Source organism: Rhipicephalus sanguineus, chromosome 2 (assembly GCF_013339695.2).
Source record: "Rhipicephalus sanguineus isolate Rsan-2018 chromosome 2, BIME_Rsan_1.4, whole genome shotgun sequence".
Classification (NCBI taxonomy): domain Eukaryota; kingdom Metazoa; phylum Arthropoda; class Arachnida; order Ixodida; family Ixodidae; genus Rhipicephalus; species Rhipicephalus sanguineus.
This window is the reverse complement of record NC_051177.1, coordinates 208,609,181-208,634,781: the sequence shown is the minus strand read 5'-3', so window position 1 is coordinate 208,634,781 and position 25,601 is coordinate 208,609,181. Positions and strand designations below refer to the sequence as shown.

Here is a 25,601-nt window from a genome sequence, read left to right as displayed (position 1 = left end):
AGAAGTAGTGGGCGCTATATAAAAGAGCCGACATCTACCTCAATAAGATATATCTTCGTAATGGTATTTTTAAATTATATATAATTTTCATAATGCCATTACGAAAGAACACGTTCACAGGACGGGCGCTAAATTTCAACTGCCCATTCCTTGAAGACAATAGGTATATGACTGGCATATACATGACCATATAAATCCTGGGAAGAAGCAAATATCCTGGAAAGAACGTATTTTGGAAGCGTTTTTCACAAACAAGAGAGGTAAAGATTTTGTGACGCCTCAATAAGCTTGTATAAGTTGGAAATGCCTTACCTAGAAAGTGCTTTTATTACTGGTAAGTAAGGGACATGCATGTTGCGCATGTGTTTTCATGTGTACGTTTCTAGGTCTCTCCTGTCCGAAAAATAAATAGCTGAAAGTGAGCGCCCGTTCTGTGTACGTGTTTCTTTTAGGTCGTAGAAAGGTAATTTCTGAAAGCTCCTTTTTTTGACACAACTTTATTAAAAACCAGCAGATAATGAGGCCAAGGAAGGTATTCAGAAGGAAGTCGTGTCACTGATGCGGTAGGTGCAGCTTCGTTGCTTCGACAACTTGACTAGGTTTCGCCACTTCGAGGTAGTAGTCCGTGTTGTAATTATCTAATTAATTCATTATTCATTCTTTTAAGCGATGCTGCTACTGCCACTTCAGTTTCAAAGCGTTTTATAGCGGGTTTTATAGCCGGTTTCATTGTTTTCGTATAAAACTAACTTTGGCTTAGAAAAGATATATTTTGAAAAAAAAAATGTGGGAAATGCTATGGCCGATATACAGGCTTATTGTTAAAGCTAAGAAATGCTGGACTGTCGGTTCTTCGTGGCTTTATATGGAACAAGATTTCCTGGGGACCCTGTGATGGCCAAAAATAAAAGCAGATTTTTTTTTATTTAGACGAAGCTAGAAGAATTTCATGGTTGACATCTAAATCCATTATATTGCTGCTGTATGAGCATTAAATAATGCGGGGAAGTTCCTGTGAAAAAACTTGGAAGAGGCTTGAATTTCGCCTTCGAGGGCGGAATGCGACAGCGTAATCGGGGCTCGTTCGCATCACCTTCTCATTTACTTGCCAGGCTTCTCTTTTCGATGGTCAACTCAACCGCGCCGCGAGAAAAGAAACAACTGTGTGCAAAAGATTGGCTGTTTTAAACACTCCAAGAATGCCACTTCAAGTACAGTTCCGAAATGCCCACTACGCCATAATTTATCACTGTGCGAATTAAAGAAGTAGCCGCTACCCGTCTGTAAGGCAAGTGTGCGCACCTACGTGGCTGCACACTTTGTTGGTGCTGCTGCGGATAATGATGATGAACATGATGGTGAATTATAGCTCAGCCCCTTGTAATGGGTTGGCAGCTTTAAACCCTCCCTCTCAACACAGTTCTCATTGTGGGACACCTGATGCACTGCTACGCTTCTGCAAAGCAATACGACGGCGGTTACCCTCGCCCGACATGACGATTGTAGTCTCTTTCCGAAGCGGTTTAAAGTGCTGTCATGCTCTCTGGGAGAATACTTCAACCCTGTTTTTCTTTTTTAACACGAAAGTGTTTCATGCCGGGGTCTACCAAGTCTTCTCTCTGACGTGTTTCCGTGACGAAAATGACACCTGTAAAATGGACACGATAAGATGGCAAAGATAAACTAGAAAAAAATCACACCATCTCCCGCTAAAGGGGACCATGAGGCAATGCGAAGCAGCGTTTTGGCATGTCGAGCCCGCGTTTCAGAGGGGGAGGAGAGTAGAGAGGGTTTGCGCATGCGCAGTAAGGGTGGTCACGCCACACACCACCGGTTTGAACTCCGCCACAAGATGCTTCGCGTCTAAAAGGTTACGTTGACAGGAGTCGAACCCACGACCTCTCGGTCCGCGACGACAGCTGCCAGGTGCTCAACATACTGTGCTACCGCCACACATACAGGAGGCTTTACAAACGCGTCTATTGTCTCCCACACTTCCCTCTCACAGTGCTCTAGGTTGGCGGGGTGGTGTCGCCCTCTGGGAGCGGTAAATAGAAGTAATGCATCATGACCCCAAAGACTGGGAGCGCTTCGGTAGTCTCAGTGCAGCAGAGGCTTTCGCTGCAATGTTGTAGATAACACTATCGTCGGTGAAATGCGGCGTGTGCGGTGTTTCGATTCGGTGAAGAAACAGTTAGGTGATTTGCCTTTCGCGTCACCGTGTGACGCCTCTTCGCCAGCGTAGGGCAACTTCCAAATGGACCAATGGCGTTTATCCACCGCCTAATGATTCGAGTGCGGTGGCAGCCAGTAATAAAACGGCTGCGATAAGCGCCCTACACAGGCCACGACGTCGACGGGCGAATGTCGTGCAAGTGGGTGCTTTAGTGCAACGAGAGACACGCCAGCGGGAAGCGGAACACCTTCACGCGTTCACGGCTCAAGCTACGAACACTGCATCTCGCGTTCCTGAAGCGCTCTGTGGTAGTGTATGCATGAGCACAGGCGTAGGTTACCCTATTACTGGGGAACGTCCACCTTGCCGTGCCTCTCCTGATATGATATTTTGAAAGAGTGCATATCGAGTACCAGTGTTTATTGTGTGCACGTTGACGCCATCTTTGCTCGGGATTCATCATATTCTGTGCCGAGGTGTATGTTAACTACTGTAGCTATGATCGTTATCATAGACGTTAATCGTCGGGGTGGAAATGTGCCACCAGTCGTAAACGTGGGTGCATCCGCATAAAACGGTGCTATAGCTACCAAACACCAATAGACATTGTGCAAGCCACGTATATCCATGTACAATGAACATTCAACTACTTCTGTGAGGACACGTTTCACTTTCCTGCTACACTGGTTCCTATGACTTGCCACGGTGCTCTAGTGGTTATGGTGCTCTACTGATGACCCAGAGGTCGCGGGATCGAATTCCGGCCGCGGCGGCCGCATTTTCGATGGAGGTGAAAGTGCTCGAGGCCCGTGTACTTAGACTGAGGTGCACGTTAAAGAACCCCAGGTGGTCGAAATTTCCAGAGCCCTCCACTACGTCGTGTCTCATAATCATATCGTGGCTTTGAGACTTTAAACCCCAACAATTATTATTAGCGATTCCTATGTTCTTTACGGCAATCGAAATTTTTCGCTTTTGCACACTCTGATTCTTCACTTACAACCAATGCCGCTGACGCCGAGAACGCATATTCTGCGACAGGGGCTCTTCAGCGCTATCGCATAAACAGTGCGCTTTAATTCGTTGCCTGTAGCACCTAATATATAAAATCTGTGTGTGCTTTGACATAGCGATTCAATTCTTCACGCGATGTGTCGCAGAAATTCCGCTGTTGGTGTGAGTCTCGGCGGCATTGATTGTGAGCGAAAAATCTGCGTTTCTCTTCAGTGAAAAACTGCGACGTATGCAAGAAATAAAGATCACAAGATCGGGACGGAATCGCATTCAAGAATTCTTCGTGGAAGTCAAACAGAGCCACGCCAGTGATTGAAACTGCTTAGGAAAGAAACCCTATAGTACAGGCGTGATGCAGTACGAGGATTCGCATTAACACTGCGTAGCAGAAGCGTAGAAGATATGTTCTGTGTTTTTATCCCTTGTGACCGCGTGCCACTAGCACAGGCATCGAATCATGTGAATTGCGCCACGAGCGTAGGTTTAAAAGACCACCGATTAAAAAGACCCCAAGCATCATCTTCATTGTCTTCATCAGCCGCAGCACTAACAAAGCGTGTCGCTGCGCAGGTGCGTTTATTGTCTTACGCGCGCGCAGTGGGTACTTCGCAACGTCGCCAAATGATGAAATATAGCATATTGGGCACTTCGCAACTATACCTGTATTAGGCATTCAAGGAGAGTTTACAACGGCCAGTGTTACGCCCACAGACGTTCCTTTTCTCACGGTATGGTTGAGATAACCCTGGGAAGCGAATGAGAAGGCTATGCAGAAGGCCATGTATGAGAAAACGTACACATAATAGGTTGAAGATATTGCTTTGACGAATGCCAAAACACCAGATAATATTTTGCTTGTGACGTCGTCACATTACAGGCATTCTTTACGGCATCGCGGGCACCATATCCAACGCGTCCGGGTTCCTGGCTCCTATGGTTGTTGGAATGGTCACTTCGCCGACGGTAAGGACCGCTTGTTGGTTCTCTTGCATTGTCTCTTAACCTCTAACTTTGTGACAACACCGATCAATTGGAATGTCAAGCATTCCAATTGATCAAGAAATATTTTCTTTAAGTGACAACTTAGTTTCCGCTGATTGTATGAAACGTGCTTTTAATGCCGCAGGCCAGTTGCTTTACGAAATAACTGATAAATATAAAGCAAGTTCAAGCGCCAAGCTAAATAAGTGCCCCGTATCGAAGCAATTTTAAACTTTAGGCCGACTTTATCTTTTAGATCACGCAAAGGAAAGATATAGTTGCATTCAGAACGTGGGTTTTCCTTTTGTCATTAACGAGCTTTTTTTTCTACAGTACATCAGCGCAGTTTTTGCAAGTATTATTCGTTTTAAACAGTCTAACAGCGTTAGTTTCATGGGCGATGCCTTCATTTAACGATATTGTGAATCGAACGATTCAGCATTCTGCTCTTAAGATTTCATATATTTATACGCTTTACGCGCCATCAATTTTGCTATATTCAATGCTGAGGAAAGAAGTTATCCGTTCTTATAACTTGTATCTGCATGTAAACTAGGTAAAATGTGTCGTTAATGTTACCTAGCACTGCAATTTAGGTTACAGACTGCATTTAGTGCGCGAATAACCTCCGTCAAGCTGCGTGCGAGCAAGTCTCTCCGTGATCGAAGTTATCGGTAACCTTGAGCCACTACGAGACACTCACGCTTCTTGACCGATAATGTGCGAGCTAGAGATTACGCAGGTCTGATTCATCTCCACTTTTGATCTACCCACTCTACGCGTTCGAACGATGGTTGCGGCTTTATCTCGATCGGGTTACAGCTTATCGGGCTTACTGTTTCGTATCCCCCCCCCCCCCCATGGAGCAGTAACCTAGGAATGGCGTTAAAGTTTGCTGACACGAAAGCAGTACCGTAGCTACGGGTCAAGATGGTTGTAATGCATCGATCCTGGCCTCGGCGTTCGATGGAGGCGAAATGCTGGGGGACCGTGTGCTTAGAATTAGGTGCACGTCAAAGAACCCCAGGGGGTCAAAATTTCCGGAATCCTTCGCTATACGGCGTGCCTCATAATCATATAGTGGTTTTGGCACGTAATACGTCAGAAATTATTGTTATTGTACTGCATAGCTGGGTCAGCAAAGAGAGTGAGCAATTCGACTAATTAGGCTTATTTAACTAAATTGCTAAATATTGACGTTCGATAAGAAATGGGATTTACAAGTTCGAGAGCGTCTTCAGAAACCTCCATTGCATTATTTGCGATAAAGAAAGTCTCACGTGTACCATTTTTTTCCATGCCGCAAAGAAAGCCCACGAAATAAAAGAAAAAGAAAAAAAAACGCGTGACTAACGCATTCGTGCGGCGCGATCGTGCTGCTCTCAACCGTGGTTTGAGCGAACGAAATCAGCTGCGGCCGCGACTCGCCGGCTCCGTTGTAGAGGTAGGCCGATTAGTTGGCGGTGGTATCTTGGCCCGCGCTCGCTACAACTTGCACCGTCGCGCACGCCAACTGGCTGACGCGGGCCAAGAAACAACCACCGCCAACTTATTGGCCTACCGCTGCAGCGTAGGCAGCGAGTCGCGGCCGCAGCTGATTTTGTTCGCTCAAACCACGGTTGAGAGCAGCACGATCGCGGCGCGGGAATGCGCTGGTCACGTGGGTTTTTTTTTTTTTGTATTTCGCGGGCTTTATTTGCGGCTTCGAAAAAATTGTACACGTGAGACTTTCTTTATCGCAAATAATGCAATGAAGGTTTCTGAAGACGCTCTCGAACTTGTAAATCTCATTTCTTACCGAAAGTCAATATTTAGCAATTTGGTTAAATAAGCCTAATTCACAAATTAATTAGCTACAAAACAAAAAAATGTCTGTAGTGCGCAAGGTGGCTGTCAGCAATATGCAAGTGATTTCAGTCGCCTGCCTGTAATACTGTATTTTTCACCCTTGGCTAAAGATAGCTGGGACACTCGGTATATACCTAACGCGTACGCTTTAGTTGCTCTAAACGGGTGTCATTTCTGTGCTGATTCTCTAGTACTGTCACACCGTAACACATTAAAATTTGGAATTCCCACGAATAACTAACTACATGGTTCTTGCTTTCCATTTTACCACGCTGCGTTCGAGAGTGTTTATTGAATAATATCAAGTTTCAGAAACTAAACATGACATCAATCTTTTCGGACATTTTCAGCTGTAGAGAGCATACACTAATGGTTTTGACACATTTATGGGTGCAAAAAGGGTGTTTGATTCTATGGCTAACACCCTCACGTTTAACAGCTAAAATCGAAAGGTAAGTAGGAACAAGTAAAGCTCTCCGTGGCGCGCGATAATTTGTCATAGTTGTAAATGTAGTGGTGCAGCCCATAGGACCACACAAGGCCCTTTCGGCTGTAATGTTCCGTGAAGGGGGATGTGGCCAAGTAACATACCGTCAGAAGTAGTTCAGGTCTTGCTTGCTTGAATACGTACGTCAGCCGCGCACACCACTGATAAAGCCTACTCCTTTACATTTGTGCAGCCGACGCTGAGCAACTGGGCCACGGTTTTCTACCTGACGAGCGGCATTTTCTTGCTGGGCGCGCTGGCCTTTCTTGTGTTTGGCTCGGCTGAACTGCAACCGTGGGCGCAGCCTCCGCCTCCACTCGAAACTGTGGTGACGCACATCGAGCACCAGCACGCCGATGGCGCGCACCGCTTCGAACTCACCACAAGCTTCGCCGAGAGCTTCCACATGTTCTAAGAGAATAACGTGTTGACACTGACGCGTACTGGCTGGTTGAGTCAGCACAATCACCTACTTACGCAACCTACATAGACGTCAACAATTACCCATCGTCTATGTACAATAGAGACTTGTTTACATTGCGAATTTCAATCACCGCAGGCCTGGCTACGAACCGGCGACAAGAGCACTACGTGAGGACACTTGCATTTAAGCACTTCAGCAGTACATCATCGTTCAGTGTCGTGGAAAACCGGCGGTACTATGCGATCAGACGGTTCCGGGTGCGTTGAAGAGAGCCGCTTCAGCGAAATTATCGGGGCGTTGGTCAAATCACTCTAAAATTACGGCCCGAATTTTCTTGAATCTAGCTTCTACATCTCCAGTTGTGCTATCGTTGCGTCACTGATTGAGTATATAGTGGTGAAGTAGTACTAAAGTTAAGCTCCTGCCAGCACAATTTTGGATGCGCCATTTTGTGTAGGAGCCCTCGGCGTTATCACAACCCACCAAAGTCCCCTGACATCTATAGGATTCCTGAAGTAATTGTGCATATTCTACGGCTTCCGCTTTGCACAAGCACTGTCTAAATCATTCACTTGTCGCCCTATTGTATCGCTATTGGTGTGCCGTAAGTGATGAACTCCAAGAGCGCAAAATAGCCATGGTGAATCGGGAGCGGTCGTGTAAAAAGATGTCATTTGCGGGAAGGCTCTGCGTCTGATCATTTGTGTCTTGCGGCAGTATTTATCTTCCAGGCTAAAGAGCTGGCGGCAGGATCCGCAGTAAGTCGGAATCCATAGCAAGACAAGGAACCTTGATCTTTGCCTGGACGAAGGAAGGAAGGAACAGAAGAGGCATGTATGTAAACCAGTCTAGAAGGACCGGTATGCTACCCTACACTGGCGGAAGGGATGTGGGAGATATAAAGATGGAAAAAGGGAGAGAGAGGGAGAGCACGCACGCACGAAGTCAAACACCTCATAGTCTTGATAACGCCATTAGTCGATAACCGCTGGCGCAAGTATGATGCCTTCAAGAAGTTGAGCACTGCCTTCGTCGCCTTCACCCGTGGTGACCTCTCAGGCGGACATTCGAGTATGGTTTCTGCCGTCATCGGTCTGGGATCTATCCATGATAGAGCGACTGCGAGTGATTTTCTCTGCGCATTTTAGCGAGGACAGTCGCAGAAGATGTGCAGTAGTGTCTCCTCGCTACCACGGTTCTCACGGAAAGAGTTAATTGTCAGCCAGTTCGATTCTAAAGGAGAATGACTTCGTGAAAAACACTCTTAGCCATAAACGGCAAATCAGAACGGCATTATTTCGGCCTACCCCAGTAGGTGTCTGAAGACGTAAAGTGATCGGGCAGTGGTGGTGGTGGTTGTGCAGTATGCTTGTTGTATTCCAAGTGGAGAAAGTGATTTCTTCTGCAGCCACTCGAAGCTGGCTCGCCTGTCGCCTTGAAGAGCTGATCGAGAAGCATTGTCGGCGTGTTCATGTCCTATCACGCCGCAGTGCCTTGGCAGCCACTGAAATGTCACGTGGTGTCCTTTCTCTAAAGAAGTATGGAGGAGATATCTAACATCGAAGACCAACTGCTCGTATGGTCCGCGCCGCAGGGCTGATAGCAAAGATCGCAGGGTTGCCTTTGAATCGCTGAAGATTGACCATCGCTGAGGCTGTTCGCGGTTGACTACACAAGGTGCAGCGCGAAGAGCGCCAAGTTCTGCAGCCGTCGATGATATTGTTGGGTGCTCTGTCTTCAAACTGACGGTAATAGCTTTCGCTGGGTCGACCACTACTCCGGACGAACACTGGAGAGTAGTTGAGCCATCAGTATAAACATGCACGTGATCAGCGTACTTCTGTAGCAAAAGAATCAGGGATAGCTGTTTCAGCACTGGTAATGAGAGCTCCCACACACCTTACGGGCAAAGCGCACGTAGAAACTGAAGACACTCACGGCGTGCGCCTAGATTACCATATCGGAGCGCTGACGTCAACTGCTTCTTATTTCTGTCCCCGATCTGTCATTTCGTCTGCATCGGCAATATACATTTCATACTGTCGTTTGAACTCGACGTGAGCGCTACCAATGCAACTGTTGCGTTCAAAAACGCGGGAGGGGACTCGAGATCTCTGCCGCGTTTTACCACGGAGCTCACGGTCCTCGAAACTTCTCGTTATCTGCCAATGTCGTTCTCATCTCGGCCCAAATCAGCTCTCCTACTCATTCATTATCATAGCCTTGTATGCTATACTCACCGCGTTGGGTGACACCATGTCGCGGCTTTATTTATGCTTGCATTGGAATCTCATCATTGCATGCGTTTGTTTTCTTGTTCTTGCGGTTTTAAAGCTCGCTGTGCAGGGTATCACACTCGAGGAGGGAGGCCGAATGACACTAAAGCGTCATCTTAGAACGACGATCGCCAGTTTACGCAGGATCCCTCTTGCTCTTATTATCTGTATTGCCAATTTCGCCCACCAGAGCGAAAATTGTTGCATAGCAGCTCTTATGTTACGCGTGTAACTTCAGTCACACGCGCGGTTAGTGTTTTTACATTAAATACCCTATTTTTTTCTTCCGTATCGGTGTTGTGTAGGGTCTCAGTGCATTCTTTGCACACGCTGCAATTATTTCAGCTGATCATATTCTTTCCCACTGCAGAAGCGCATGTTTTCTGTACGTATTGTTGTATGTTTGTAGCTTGGTTAATCCGAGCACGAACTGCCTACGTTTGTGAAATAAATGGTTTATTCAAACATTGTTTATTTAATCTTTTGTTTTATTATTAACCCACTTCTGAAGTGGGTAAAGTGTGAAAAAAGAATTGCCCAGCTTGCACTAAGTCGCGCAAGGCTGGGTCACAGCAGAGCTGGTGGGCACATGGCTGGGTCGTGGCTTGGCTAGGCTTTTAACATCCCACCTCTCTCTTTCCTACGCCTTGCTATGCTATACTATACATGGCTATGTTTGCTTTCTTTTTTTTCTATCTTTTTTCTACCTCTTTCTCTCTGTGTCTGGGAAAGAAAAGCTTTATCGGGCGATTGAGTTTGGGCCCTTTACGGGCCCTGGACCACCTCACGGCCATCAAATTGCGCCAACGTGTCCAGACCACGCAGGCAAGGGCACTCCGGTTCACACAGCGAAGCTGTTCATCCAGATCCTGCGACGCAAAGAGGGTCTTCCCATTCCTCTCATGTTCTGATGGCGGGGGAGGATCGGCAGGGCAGCCGAGGAGAATGTGGTCTAAGGTGGCGCGCGACTCTCCACAGAGTGCACTCCGGAGAAATGGGGCGGAAGTGGGATAGCAGGTATCGCCAAAAGCGATCGCTTGCTGCGTGCGGGCCGTGGTGGCACTAGATTTATTAGAAGGATATGACACTAAAGGTGCTCGAAAAACTTTTCGCGCTGATCGAGCATGAGTAAACGCACCAGGCCACGTTGCACGTTTCTGTTTTTTTTTTCAAGCGTATGCTTTGAAATAAAATTCTGTACCACTAAATATTTTTTTCGTTTTTCCTGTTTTTCGGCTGTTACGTTTCCCGGCTCTTACGTTTATTTTCCACAATCCCTTCAAAAACGTACAAGCGGGGTTCTACTACTGCGCTAGTCGCGTAGCCAGAAATAGAAATTTTTTTCTGGGGGGGAGCGTAGGGGTGGGCTGGCATGTCAACACACACATATTATATATATATATATATATATATATATATATATATATATATATATATATTACATATACACATATTATATATATATATATATATATATATATATATATATATATATACATATATATATACATACATACATATATATATATATATATATAGTGTGTGTGTGTGTGTGTGTGTGTGTGTGTGTGTGTGTGTGTGTGTGTGTAAGCGCTCGAGTCGCAATTCGCTAACAGTTGAAAACCATATGCTTAAAGGGGTACTGACGCGGATATTTTCAGTTGTCGTTTTTTTGCGTCAAATGATACGTCAAGCCCTCAAGAACCTACAAAAGGTAGTGTTAAGGGCGCGTGCGCCCTGAAAAGATAATTACAGTATGTTTTTAAAAGCTAGTTTCGGTTCCTACTGTACCCTGACGTCACTTCTCGTCACGTGCTCGCACAATACATGGTGATGTTTCCACAGCCCCTCCGCACAGTGGCTCCGTTGGTGACGCACAAGTGGCCATTTTGCAAGTTTTGATGACGCACAAGCGGCCATCTCGGAAGTTTTGGTACCTAACGTCATCACAACTAGCCAGACTGCTGCGTGAAGTCACCAGAATTTGTACTGTAGCCTGGCGTCAAGCTAGTGTCGATGTCAGTGGGTGCGCCATGGAAAAATTGACTTTAATATCAAATTAAAATATCTTATCAGCTATTGCTGAGCTTCACGCTTGCTCAGAGCCGTCTCTGCATGCTGGAGGTTTGTATGGCAGAGTAAGCTCGCCTTCGAAAAAAGGTGTCAGCACCGCTTTAACAGTGACTAACTATAACACACGTTCAAAAGTAAACAAAAGCTAGCATGCGACGAGCCAAGGAGTCGAGCAGTCTGCAAGAGTATATATTGCCACGCCCACTTCCTGTCTTGTTTTGATGTATTCGGGTTTGACCGGCAGGGACGGTTATCAACGCTCGACGCTGTCGGCGAAGTAGTGTTCTAGAAGCGTCGCGATTGTAGTAGATCGGTTTGTTAAGATTGCGCCCCGCACGCGAATGTTCCAGCTTTGTCTAGAGATTACGCCGCCACCAGTGATATCGCTGGAAAGTTCGATAGCGCCTGTATAAAAGCCGACGCGCTTGACTGCTTGTGAGTTGATCGACGAACGACGCCCTGTTCGCCGCTATCATTGTACAGCGTATATTGCTGTAGTTCCAGTTCTCATTTTCCGGCCACAAGTTCGGCCAAATAAACAGTTTCATCCTGCAAACGCCGACTGCTGTCTTCGTCGACGTCACGACCACGTGACATCTGGTGGAGGAGCTGCTTCATGATCCGGACGCCACCGCGGAGCGCTGACCCAAGCCCAAGCCGCGAAGAAGACGATTCTAAGGACAACCCGGATCCTCGAACCAGCCGCCGGCAGAAGGGACTACAACCAGAGTACGGACTCCTTCCCGAAAACGCCAGGCAGCCGAAGACCGTCACATCGACCGCCGAGACGATGACAGACCCCCTGCCACCTACAACGGTCGTGATGCAGCCACCCAGGGAGCCGCCGACGTTCCGTGGTTCGCCATGTGAAGACCCCGAGACCTGGCTCGAGACCTTCGAAAGGGTCTCAACATTCAATAACTGGAACTGCGAGGACAAGCTGCGCCACGTGTACTTCTACCTAGAAGACGCCGCGAGGACGTGGTTCGAGAACCGAGAATCCGCCCTACAAACATGGGATCTCTTTCGGACGACGTTCCTAAGCACGTTCACGAGCGTGGTCCGCAAGGAACGGGCCGCGGCTATGCTGGAGGCCCGTGTGCAGCTGCCCAACGAAAATATTGCCATCTACACGGAAGAGATGAATCGCCTGTTTCGACACGCCGACCCAAGTATGCCCGAAGAGAAGAAAGTGAGGTTCCTCATGCGGGGTGTCAAACAGGAACTCTTCGCTGGATTGATAAGGAACCCGCCGAAGACGGTCACTGAATTTGCATCGGAGGCTTCCACAATCGAGAAAACGCTTGAGATGCGAACGCGGAAATACAACCGCAGCTTCTCGGCTACAAGCTACGCCGACGTTCAAGCCCTAGGACCCGCCGACCTGCGTGAGACGATTCGAGCAATCGTGCAAGAAGAGTTGCGAAAAATTCTACCTTCGTCGCAACCTCAAGTAGAGTCCATCGCCGACGTCGTGCGCCAGGAGATCCAGCATTCACTCGGCGCGCCTCAGCTAGCAGAGCCGCAGCCGCAAGCTATGAGCTACGCTGCTGCAGCCCGCCGTCATGCTCCTCCTCCACGCCCGCGCCAAGACGCCACACCGCCGCAGTACCGTCGCCAGACGCCGCCGCCGCCGCCACCGACGCCCTACCGATCACCTGTCGGCCAGCGCAACACCCCGAGGAAGACCGATGTCTGGCGTGCCCCCGACAACCGCCCGCTCTGCTACCACTGCGGAGAGGCCGGCCACACGTACCGCCGCTGCCAGTACCGACAGATGGGACTACGCGGATTCGCCATCAACGCGCCGCGCCCGCAGCCAGGCGAACGGCCGCGCGACATTGACGACTACCTCACCGGAACACAGTGGCAAGAACGACGACCTTCCCGCTCGCCGTCGCCCGGCCGCTACATGTCACCGCACCGCCGACCGTACACTGGCCCAAACCGGGGCCGGTCGCCTAGCCCGTATGCGGAAAACTAAGGGCAGCAACCGATGGAGGTGCGGTTGCTGTACGACGAACTACCGAAGATCCTCCGCCGCCGACGACGACGCCGCGACGAAACCTTCAGAACACGACGCGACCCAGACAGACCCCTGACGACGAAATTTCGCGGACTGAAGAAGACCCGACGACGCAAAATGGAAGCAGCGGAACACACCGACGCAGCCGTGACCCCACGCCACGACCTAACTGCAACGCGAGACGACGAACTAGCGACCTCGACGTTCTTATCGACGGCCACAGCGTCACAGCTCTCGTCGACACCGGAGCCGACTATTCTGTCTTCAGTGGACCGTTCGCCACCAAGCTGAAGAAAGTAAAGACCGCTTGGAGTGGACCCGAAATCCGGACAGCTGGAGGCCACCTGATAACGCCGATTGGTGTCTGCACGGCGAGAGTCACCATCAATAACCGGACTTATCCTGCGAGCTTTGTAATACTACAAAATTGCTCTAGGGACGTGATACTTGGAATGGACTTCCTAGGTGACCACGGCGCCGTCATCGACCTGAGGTCTGAGTCGATAACGCTAACCTCAGACAAAGCGCTCCCGCCCCACGCGACGCCAGGGAACCATGCATTGAACGTGATAGAAGAGCAGGTGACCGTTCCACCGCGCTCCAGCGTCATTATTTCCGTCGGCACCGAAAAACCTGCGAACCTTGAAGGCGTCATCGAGGGCGATCAGCAACTACTCTTGAACCGTCAAATTTGCGTCGCAAGAGGTATAGCCAAACTGCGTGACGGAAAAGCAAAGGTAGTGCTGACAAATTTCAGCCACGAATATAGGCACCTCAACATTGGTACGACGGTCGCCTACATCGACGAATGTGTGGCCGCCAGCAATGCTTTCGCCCTCTTCGATGCTGCCGAACCCGCTTCAACGAATCGAGGTCCCGAACCAGATTTCGACGTCAACCGGAGCCTTCCGAAGGTCAAGCAAGACCAGCTGAAAACCCTGCTCCTGCAATACAAGGACTGTTTCTCGTCGTCATCGCGGGTCCGGCAAACGCCCCTTGTTAAGCACCGCATTATAACAGAACAAAATTCTCGACCACTCCGACAGAGCCCCTACAGAGTTTCGACGCGAGAACGTGAGGCCATAAAGAAACAAGTCGACGAAATGCTACGCGACGACATCATCCAGCCTTCAAAGAGTCCGTGGGCGTCACCCGTGGTGTTAGTGAAGAAGAAGGACGGGACACTGCGCTTCTGCGTTGATTATCGGCGCCTGAACAAAATCACGAAGAAGGACGTGTACCCCCTCCCACGGATTGACGACACCCTGGATCGACTACACAGCGCGACGTACTTTTCGTCGATGGACCTCAAGACCGGCTATTGGCAGATCGAAGTAGACGAAAGAGACCGAGAAAAGACCGCTTTTATAACACCCGACGGCCTCTTTGAGTTCAAGGTCATGCCTTTCGGTCTTTGCTCGGCACCTGCGACGTTCCAGCGCGTCATGGACACTGTGCTGGCTGGCTTGAAGTGGCAGACTTGCCTTGTTTACTTGGACGACGTCGTTGTGTATTCCTCGAACTTCGACGAACACCTCCAGCGACTTCAATCCGTACTTCAAGCAATAAAGAACTCCGGGCTCACCCTGAAGCCAGAAAAGTGCCGCTTCGCGTACGAGGAGCTCTTGTTTTTGGGTCACGTGATCAGCAAGACTGGAGTGCTCCCAGACCCGCAGAAAACAGCTGCCATCGCCGCTTTCCCGCCACCCACCGACAAGAAGGCCGTGCGCCGATTTCTCGGCTTGTGCGCCTATTACAGACGCTTTGTCAAAGACTTTTCACGGATCGCCGAACCACTAACGCAGCTCACGAAGACCGACGTCGAATTCAGATTGCAAACAGCGCAAGTCGAAGCATTTCATGAACTGAAACGACGCCTGCAGACGCCTCCGATACTTGCGCATTTCGACGAATACGCCGATACAGAGATTCACACCGATGCAAGCAGCATAGGACTCGGCGCCGTCCTTGTGCAGCGGACGGGCGGACTGGAAAGGGTTATCAGTTATGCTAGCCGGTCGCTGTCTAAAGCAGAGGTCAACTATTCCACAACAGAAAAGGAGTGCCTCGCCATCATCTGGGCTACGTCAAAGTTTCGCCCCTACCTCTACGGCAGGCCCTTCAAAGTTGTGAGCGACCATCACGCCTTGTGTTGGCTAGCTAACTTGAAGGACCCTTCAGGTCGCCTCGCACGGTGGAGCTTAAGACTTCAAGAATTTGACATTACTGTCGTGTACAAGTCCGGAAGGAAACACTCCGACGCCGACTGCTTGTCTCGTACCCCCGTCGACCCGCCACCGCCCGACGACCAGGATGATGACAGTTTCTTGGGAGCCATAAGTGCCGAAGACTTCGCCGAACGACAGCGAGCCGACCCGGAACTGAAGGGTCTAGTGGATTACCTGGAGGGCAGGACCATCGCTGTGCCAAAAGTATTCAGGCGAGGATTGGCATCATTTTTCTTGAAAAACAACGTCCTCGTAAAGAAGAACTTCTCTCCGGCCCGAGCCAGCTACCTTATCGTTGTACCTTCGGGACTGCGACCAGAAATTCTGCATGCCCTGCACGACGACCCGACGGCTGGACACCTCGGACTTTCCCGAACGCTCGCACGAGTACAGGAAAAGTACTACTGGCCGCGCCTTGCAGCCGACGTCTCTCGCTACGTAAGGACGTGCCGAGACTGTCAGCGACGGAAGACACCGCCCACAAGACCAGCAGGCTTCCTTCAGCCGATCGAGCCTCCTCGGCGACCATTCCAGCAGATCGGGATGGACCTCCTGGGGCCGTTCCCAACCACTGACCTCCATTTAAAAGGCTGGACGGCGCATCCCCGCTCTGCGAGGCGGGCGCTTGTGAAGCCACCGGAAGGTCCCCTGTTTGTCCCGGAAGCTGGCGTCTTCTGTGCGTCTCAGTCGCGCAATTCAAATATTCTCGGGTGGCAGCTGTTGTAATGATCGTTTTTATTTTTTATTTTTTCAAACTCTGCGATTACGCCTCACTTTAGACGCCGACGAACGCTACACGAAAGATGACAGACGCCGTGCCGACACCGTCCGAATACAGCGGAGTGCTGCAACGTACAAAACGGCGTAAAAAGTAATGCAGCTTTGAGGTACTTACGCATTAAATATCTTCCCTGACGACTTTTCCGGTCGATTCGTACAGTTTACTGCGCTACAGGTAGGTATTTCTTTAAAAAAAAGAAGAGAAAAGCTCTTTTCCGGGACAAAAACGGCGGCTTCCGGCGGCTTCACGCCCGCGTGCTCGATGCGCCATCCAGCTCCTCCTAGTGGAGATCAGTGTTCCCAACGTCGACTTGCGGAAATAAATGGATCGTCGTGGCTACCGACTACCTCACCCGCTACGCCGAAACAAAAGCCCTGCCCAAGGGCAGTGCCGCTGAGGTAGCCAAGTTCTTCGTTGAGAGCATCGTCCTTCGACACGGTGCCCCGGAGGTTCTCATCACCGACAGAGGTACGGCGTTTACGGCTGACCTAACTCAGGCGATCCTGGAATACAGCCACACAAGCCACCGCCGCACCACCGCGTACCACCCACAGACCAACGGCCTCACCGAGCGTCTAAATAAGACCATCGCCGACATGCTGGCCATGTACGTCGACGTCGAACACAAGACGTGGGACGCCATCCTTCCGTACGTGACCTTCGCGTACGACACGGCCGTACAGGAAACGACGCAGATGACGCCGTACAAGTTGGTCTACGGACGGAGCCCGGCAACGACGCTCGACGCCATGCTACCAAACGTGACCGACGAGGAAAACATCGACGTGACCACCTACCTACAGCGCGCCGAAGAAGCACGACAGCTCGCCCGCCTACGGATCAAGAACCAGCAGACGGCTGACAGCCGCCGCTACAACCTTCGACGACGCCACATGGAATACCAACCCGGTGACCGTGTATGGGTATGGACGCCAATATGCCGACGAGGACTTAGTGAGAAGCTTCTTCGACGATATTTCGTACCGTACAGGGTACTTCGACGCCTCGGCGCACTCGACTATGAGGTTGTCCCTGACGGCATTACGAACTCTCAGCGGCGCCGTGCGCGACCTGAAGTCGTCCATGTCGTGCGCCTTAAGCCGTATTTTGCGCGTTAGCGAGCCTGGGGACTCTATTTTTTTTCCTTTGTTATTGTGATTTATTTGTGTATGCACTTGTTTTTTTTTTCTCTTCTATGTTCTTTCACAAGCATCGGGACGATGCTTTTTCAGAGGGGGGCAATGCCACGCCCACTTCCTGTCTTGTTTTGATGTATTCGGGTTTGACCGGCAGGGACGGTTATCAACGCTCGACGCTGTCGGCGAAGTAGTGTTCTAGAAGCGTCGCGATTGTAGTAGATCGGTTTGTTAAGATTGCGCCCCGCACGCGAATGTTCCAGCTTTGTCTAGAGATTACGCCGCCACCAGTGATATCGCTGGAAAGTTCGATAGCGCCTGTATAAAAGCCGACGCGCTTGACTGCTTGTGAGTTGATCGACGAACGACGCCCTGTTCGCCGCTATCATTGTACAGCGTATATTGCTGTAGTTCCAGTTCTCATTTTCCGGCCACAAGTTCGGCCAAATAAACAGTTTCATCCTGCAAACGCCGACTGCTGTCTTCGTCGACGTCACGACCACGTGACAATATACACCAGGTCCGTAGCCAGGGGGGGGGGGGCGTCCCCTGCCCATAATTTTGGTTAAGTAGGTGTTTTTACCAAAAATATAGATTGAAAATAGGTGTTTTTCTGAAGCAGTCAAGATTTTCAGCAACTGCCCTCCCCCCCTCCACCCCGAAAGAAATTCCTGGCTACGGGCATAGGCGTGCGCAGGGTTTCCCTCCAGGGTGGGGGGGGGGGGGGGCGAAGGCGGGCGAAAGTTCATCGCAGCGCCCCCCTCTCCCTATTAGGTCAATGTATGGGGCATACTTTGCCCCCCCCCCCCCCCTCTAAGGTCACTAGGTAGGGCGGCCGCCGCTCTGCTCCCCGTCTGCGCCCGCCTATGGCTACGGGCCTGATATACACTGGCAATAAATGAACGGAGATCGACCAGTGTCCCATACGTCCTTGCAAACGTCCAGCAGGAGGCCGCGGCAGTTGTTTAAGACGAATGGACCACGATTCCAGTAGTTCTCCTTTGCCCCACTATCGTTCCCGAGCCAACGTCGTCGCATCGTTCAGTCGAAGCTATGCCCTGTGCAGGGGTGTGCATGGGTGCATATGTGGCGAAAAGTCTATGCCATTTTGTTAATAATTGTTTTTTTTTTTAAATTGGAGTAAACATTTTACAACCATGAATTCGCCCGTATTTTAGAACATTTCTGCATCGAAAGAGATGTGTACATCCTGCACCTGCGGAAACGGAGCGCTCTCTTCGTTCCCATCCCGCGCGGCACACACGGCCATTTCATCGGTTTATAGTCCTGACACAAGGCACTCTAATGTGCTTTACGTGAAGGGGACATCTTCCGGAAAGGCGTTAATGTGCAGGGACACTGTTACAAGTTGCCACTCTAGCGTCGCCAGCGCGAAGTCTGCGACGGGAATGACAGCAGGTTAGGTCGTTTCCTACGCAAGCAAACAACAGCGAAGAGATCAGAGACGTGTTTGGAAAACAAAACGACAACTTTAATCTAGCGGTATCGCAGCTCAAGTAATTTCGGCGGTACAACACTTAAAGGGGTCATGAACCACTTTTCCAAGTAATGATCTAATGGCCTCAGTATCGGAGTGTACTGCCTCCCGAATCGATTGCCGCAAAAATTTCTCGAATCCGTCAAGAATCAGCGGAGTTACGGGGGTTTGGCGCACGCTCCCAGCGCTTTCTCTCTTTTCTCGTGCCGACGAGCGCACTGGAAGCTAGACAGGGAGGGATGGCATGGGGGAAAGAAGTTACGCCAGCGCGCGTCATGAAACGCGATCGCTCTCCCGCTGTGATTCGCTTGCGCGAGTACGGCTACCGTGTACTGAGGAGGGCGCCGGCGAGTGACGGCACCCCGCGGCAAGAAGCGCATCTGATCCGAACGCCGCTCTCGATTTACGTCGGCTATCGGCCAATAAGCGTGCTATGTCTCTGCGACGTACAGCGGACAGACGCCCCGCCCACCGACGAGAGTGAGAACCGGCCTCTGTTTGAAAAGAGGGTGCCTGGGGAAACGGCAGCTTCGCGCTCCGCTTGTGGCCATTACGCGGCGCGCACGACTGTAATATTTGGCAGAGCAGTTCATAGCCGTGTCAGCTTTCCGCAGGATGTGTTTTTTCAATCAGCCCAAGGGGTGCTTCATGACCCCTTTAAAGCAAATTAACATATGTATTTTGGAGCCATAAAACCCAACATAACTAACATACGTATTAAATCGATCAATCAGCTTACAAGAGGCAAGTATCACACAATTAACAAACAGTAGTAGATAATAACGCAGGCTAGCTGTACATGCAAGTTAACAGCGGACGCTAATCGAGTTAACAGTAGCTAAAGATCTGAAAGTTCGAAAGTATAAACAGGTGAATGCATACGTGCGATGCGTGGAAGCGTTGAGGCCCTGACGATCGGACGAGAGAAGTCACAGAGAGGTCTGGCACGACAGCGATGTCGGCGGAGTTTCATAGTTGATCTTTCTGGGGCCTAGTGCTTGAAGGGGATCTAAAGTAAGTTGAGCTAACTTGAGATTGAAGCTCCGATGCCTACGTTGCAGATATTCTGTGGTGGTGGTCCGTGGAAGCGGTGCTTAGTTGTGCTGTTTTTCAAAAGGAACGTGCAGTCATGGCGTGCGTAATTTAGATTTTGTCGAATTAGTGTCCGACAGTTTCGTCTCTGGAAGTCTTTATGGGTGAACGCCGGACAAGTGTTTTTTTTTCCTGTGACAACACGGATATGTGGATCCATTGTGTGCGGAATGCTGTGCAAGCCTGCGCCTTGTCGGCGATGCAGCCGTTTGAAGGTAACTATATATCATTTATGCTTCGAGTGCTAGTTGTTCAATATCCTAGAGAACATCTTGATATAATGCAATGCAAAGTGTTTTGAGTGTTCAGACGATGAAACGCCGCATTGTAAACAAGTTCTTTCGGCACTGCTCTGTAATATGTTTGCTTATGGGTTTGTGCGGAGTGCTTGCTAATTTTCTGCCATTTGTTTTGGAGCATCACAGAAAACGAGTGCCGTGCAATAGTATTTTGAACGGCATGCTAAATAACTATAAAGTATACTGGTGCAAATTTGTAGCTCCGTCCGCGATTTTTAAAGAAAGCGCAAAGGGGCCCATATTTTGCACTGCAAATGGATATTCCCGAACCTGTTGCATCTGTAGGTACATACATTCGAGTGGAAACAGAGATGCTTTCGATCGCCTTACTTCCCGTAGTTCTTATGTTTTTGCGCTGAGGAAGCGGCTTTAAAAAATCGGATTACATCCGGCATGATCTCTGGAATAGTGTTCGCAGTGTGAATTTTTAGAAGGCTGGTCTGCTGTGCATAATAAATTGATATGGCTATTCTGAGACATGCATGTAACATATGTTACCTCTTATTTTGCAGGAACGCTCTCCCATTGGTCACGGGTACGTGAATGTCACGGAAAAAAATCAGGATTGACACCAAACACTAAACAATTTGAGTGTTGTGTAATGTTTGTAAAATAAACATTTGATGGAGTATCCAAGGTTGTTTTTTTTATCTGGTACTGGAGTCCCAGGAATTAAATAGCCACATCAGGTTTAATTTTTAATGGGACCAGCTTCAGACAGTAGTTCCTAATGGGACACCATTTGCAACGGACAACTGGCTCTTATTGAGATCTCAGTAAGAGCCACTGGCCCCCGCTGGGACCCACTGCCAACTGGAAATAACTGGGACCAGATCAAGTAGTTTATGGCAGGATTCCCAGTGGGGACCAGTTGTCAGTGGGTGCCAACTGGGACCAGGTCAAGTGGTTTATGGTCAAATTCCCAGTTGGGACCAGTTGCCAGTGGGTCCCAGTTGGGAATTCGGTCCCAGTGGGTCCCAACTGGGAATTTGACCATAAACCAGTTGAACTGGTCCCAGCTGGGGCCAGTTGTTTCCAGTTGCAATATTTTCACCTGGGTAACTATTTCAATAATCATAATCTGTATGGTTATCTTTTTCGGGATGGTGGTGACTATTATGCATAGAGCATGCCACTAAATGTCAACTTAAAGATGGCATGAAGTAATTAAATTAAGCTATGGTAGATTCACGATGAGGCAGTCAGAAAGATATAACAGACTGCAGTCAAGGCAGCCTAGATTCCATATCGTAGCAAGCCCAACACAGCAGACAGGCTGCAATGAGTTGGCTAAAACACGTGCTGCACGTTACGTGCTTATGCAATTAAGCCAACAGCATTAATAAACCGCACCAATGAACATATGTTACGCACATTTTGTAACGAATTATATCGTTCTTATGATGTTATGTTGAACAAGTTTGATAAGCCGATTGGTGCGCACGCCAACGCACACACCGCATCGACTAGAGCGTTTTATTAAGAGGCGATAAACGCGTTTTTGGCTCAACACACACGCTGAGCATAAAGTACACAAAGGGTTTGCGAGACTTCAACTACACTCACGAGCAGGGCACCGGTCCTTCAGCCCTGATCTACGCTTATGTTTCTTTGTGCATAGAGACAAACACAACAACAAACTGCAACAATATATGTGCGCAATAATTCAACCTCCATTAAAGCGTCTGAACTGAAGCGTCGCTGGTCTCGCTGTCATCAGATACCAGAGACGAAGGACGAGGGACTTGTTTTCCCGATCTTTCTGCTTCGTCCCACGTTTTTAATACAAAAAATAAGGGCAATATCAAACAAAGACTAAATAAGAGTAAATATCATGCACTCAACTCACCGAACAATCGGAGCACATGGGCCTTGACGTAAGCTTGTTGCTCGTCTTGCGAATATTCTTGGTGCCACTTTGTAGAGTAATAATCCAAGACATTTGTGGCTGAGTTCTTATGGTGCACGTTGAACATAGCCTTCACGTTCTCGTCGCGGAAATACACTAAAGCAAACACCGTGTAAGCAGGCTTACGTGTCGAGATTACACAAAGTATGCAGAAAGCGTGCGCCGAGTTAACTTTTTGGCTTAGCTTGGCTGGCTTGGCCGCAAGCTCGGCTTGTGTTCGTATCGCGCGAGCGCGGATGGCGCGCCGGACGCACGACGTTTGCACCTGGTTTGCACCACATTATTTTCGCCTGTATTTTTATAGCGCTACTTGTCTTGCTTAGCATAAATTGCTGTAAAATTTAAATATTATTCAAAGCTTCTTTTTAAGGTTAGGACATTCTGTAGAAGCAAGGAACGTGAAAAAGAAAAGTTCATAACAATTAACACGCAGCATCTCTGGCGCCACGCCGCGCACCGGTTCACTTTTTTGGTCAATCGGCTGTTTCTATGCCGGTTGCGGTCTCATGGCGGTTTTTATGTTATTATTCTATGGTGTTTAACAACACCTTCGTTATTTAGGCGCTGCTGTGTTGTCGATTCATTCGCAATTGTATCGTGCGTTTGCACATTTTTCTTTAGTGTGCTTTATACCAGTGCCTGTTTACCGCAGGGCAGGTACGGAGACACTGTACTGTCGTGGTCGACACGCAGTTTTTCTATAACATCATAGCCGCGCGAGTTGCTGACAGCGTACGTTATCAAAGTGGCATGATTAGAAAAGCTACGTGCCAACCACGACGGTAAAGTTTTTCCGAACGGTAAAGCGGCGCTGAAAAACCCTTTCGTTGCGCCACGTGTGTCTCGTCACCCTCGCTCGATTATGATCTTCGTTTCAACATGAGAAGCCGATCGAGTGCTCTGCTCAACCGCGGTTAATGAAGCGAAATCACTGTTTATTTGGAGCCTGGATATCAGGCCCGTAGGGAATCTTTTTTTTTTTGGGGGGGGGGGGCACTTGGTGAAGGCCGGACTATTCGAGAAAAACACCTGTTTTCATCATTTATTTTCGGTAAAACACCCCCTTCCAGGCAGCGCACAATTGGGACCACTTGCTTCCAATATAACTGCAGGTTAGGGCTTCCAACTGGGACCAGCTGCTTCCAGTTCAACTGGTCATGGTTCCCATTGGTGGCCAGTTGAGTTGTAACTGGGACAGCTGCTAACTGGAACCAGTTGCAACTGGAATCAACTGGGACCAGTTGAGTTGTAACTGGGACAGCTGCTAACTGGAACCACTTGCAACTGGAATCAACAGGGACCAGTTGAGCTGTAACTGGGACCAGCTGCTAACTGGAACCTGTTGCAACTGGAATCAACTGGGACCCACTGGTTTCCAACTGGGGCCAGTTGGACTGCAACTGGGACCATTTGATCCCAGTTATTACCAGTTGAAACCAGTTGAATTCCCAGTTGCACATTTTCACCTGGGTAACCGTCTCTTACTTATTACTATCGCGGACGTGTTCAGCTTTCCATTGTTGTCCCTAAAACCCAAGGCTTCCTGTAGACTCGTGCCCACAAGTATACCTGGGTGAATATCGCCACATTCAATCAGTACATGTTCCATCGTTTCCTTAGTTCCCCCGCAGCATGTACAGTGTTCGTCTTCGTTACTGAATCTCGCTTTATAACTTCGCGTTCTAAGGCAGCCCGACCTTGCTTCAAACAGTAAAGCGCTTCCCCTTGAATTATCATAAAACCTTTCCCTCCTTATTTCGTTTTTTTCCCCTTTCGGTAGTGGCGCCATCTTGCGCCATGCGCCGCCGGGTTCTCGTAGTGGCGCTGTACGCGATCTCGGAATTCGCGAGATCCGGTGCACGCTGGGACGGCTCTCGCTCTCTGTCTCCTGGGCCAGCGAACGGTGAGGTCGCGTTTTCCTTGCGCTCCGACGTCCCCTTTAGGAATCGCCGGACTGTAGCCTGCCTGGGTGCCTTGACATCCTTGGCAGGCGTGTCTACCGTTGCGCTAGCTTCTGTCCGTACACTAAGCCAAAGGCGGTGCCAAGTGTTCGTGCGTGGTCGTACCACGCTGAGCCGTACTTGCCGGAGGCCCACGTGTGCGGAGATTTGCCCTAACTCTCGCGACCAGGCCCAGTGGTCATCGCGAGAGTGCGCAGCATAGCCGCTCAGGACCGTTTCCCGAGCGGCGTGTCAAAGCTCGCCATTGCAAGCTGCGACGTGCTTCGCCGAACCCCCTTGTGTATTCCGTCCGCCTGCGGGGGCCCTTTGCTCCCCGCGTCCCGGGAGCGGACGTGGTGCTTCGTTGGGGTGCCGCCGAAAGGCAAATAAAGTGTTTATGTGTGTCGTATTTGATCGAACACTGTGTTTCTGTCGCGCGGCGTTCGGCGCCCTCGTTAGCTGAACGCGCGCGTAGCGGTGCGCGTACGTAAGCAGGCAACGGCACACGCGGCCCTGTGGCTCGCTAAGCCTGAACCCGCGGTGGTCTCTACTCCGGTGAGTTTTGAGGTCACCACAAGCTTCATGATATCTGTGTGGCAGCGTACATTTATCAGGGTACCAATAGCTGATTTAAGTCCTAGGAATTTCTTAGAGAGTGTATAGGGGATCCCCGCATGATCATTTGCAGAGCAAGGAACAAAGCAAGCTTACTGTGCCGTAGGATCTGCATCTGTGCGTCGTGTCTGCCGATGAAGCTTGGGGGCTTGTTTACCTTCAAGCTGTATGGCCGCACCGCACATGGCCGTTGGCTTTGCGCCCCTCTGTCACTGGCTTTTCCCGGTGAGAGAGGGGCGAGAGGCCATCCGCCTGGTGCGAGGCGGCAGTACAGTTGAGGATAAGTAGGCCCTTGCAACACTTTTTCAGCACGGCCAGAAAACGCTGCCGATTGGTAGTCGAGGCTCCTGAGAACATGCGAGCCAAACATTATAGCGCGGCACGCGGCCTGAAACTTACAAATAATTCTCAAAGTCAGCTAAAAATCGCTCGCTTTTTTCTCGAGAAATGATACCATATGTCCAAATTAATGTGCCATAAACACAAAGTCCACAGCCATGGGCTGACTTGAGCATCGTGAGTTGCATAGTTAACGCGGGCGCCACAGGATGCCGCGACGTGCCCGCGCGCTCACTCGCGATCGCACTTATAGTAATTGTCGCGCGTTCGAAGAAAAAAAATTGCAGTGGCTTAGGTCGGCTATGTCAGGATATACGTAGCGTTAGCCAAAGGTTCAGCTGATTATTGTTGGTTTGCCAGATTGTCTAGGATTATCAGCCTTCTTCTGTTCATTCTTCGTACGCTGAACCGCTAATTGCCAGGCAACTACTTCGGGATCCGATGAGATAAGCTTTTCAA

The 25,601-nt window shown here is 49.6% G+C and overlaps 1 protein-coding gene across 3 annotated transcripts in view; it reads left to right on the top strand.

Annotated features, from left to right (window-relative positions):
* Positions 1-6,944, top strand: part of LOC119384031 (sialin) — a 104,936-nt gene extending 97,992 nt beyond the window's left edge. For all 3 annotated transcript variants that reach the window (XM_049412741.1, XM_037652322.2, XM_037652321.2), the window contains 2 exons: positions 4,068-4,153; positions 6,700-6,944. In XM_049412741.1, the coding sequence (XP_049268698.1) occupies positions 4,068-4,153; positions 6,700-6,921 (308 nt within the window). In that variant the 3' untranslated portion in view covers positions 6,922-6,944. The remainder of the gene's footprint in view (positions 1-4,067; positions 4,154-6,699) is intronic.
* The last annotated feature ends 18,657 nt before the right edge of the window (positions 6,945-25,601 follow it).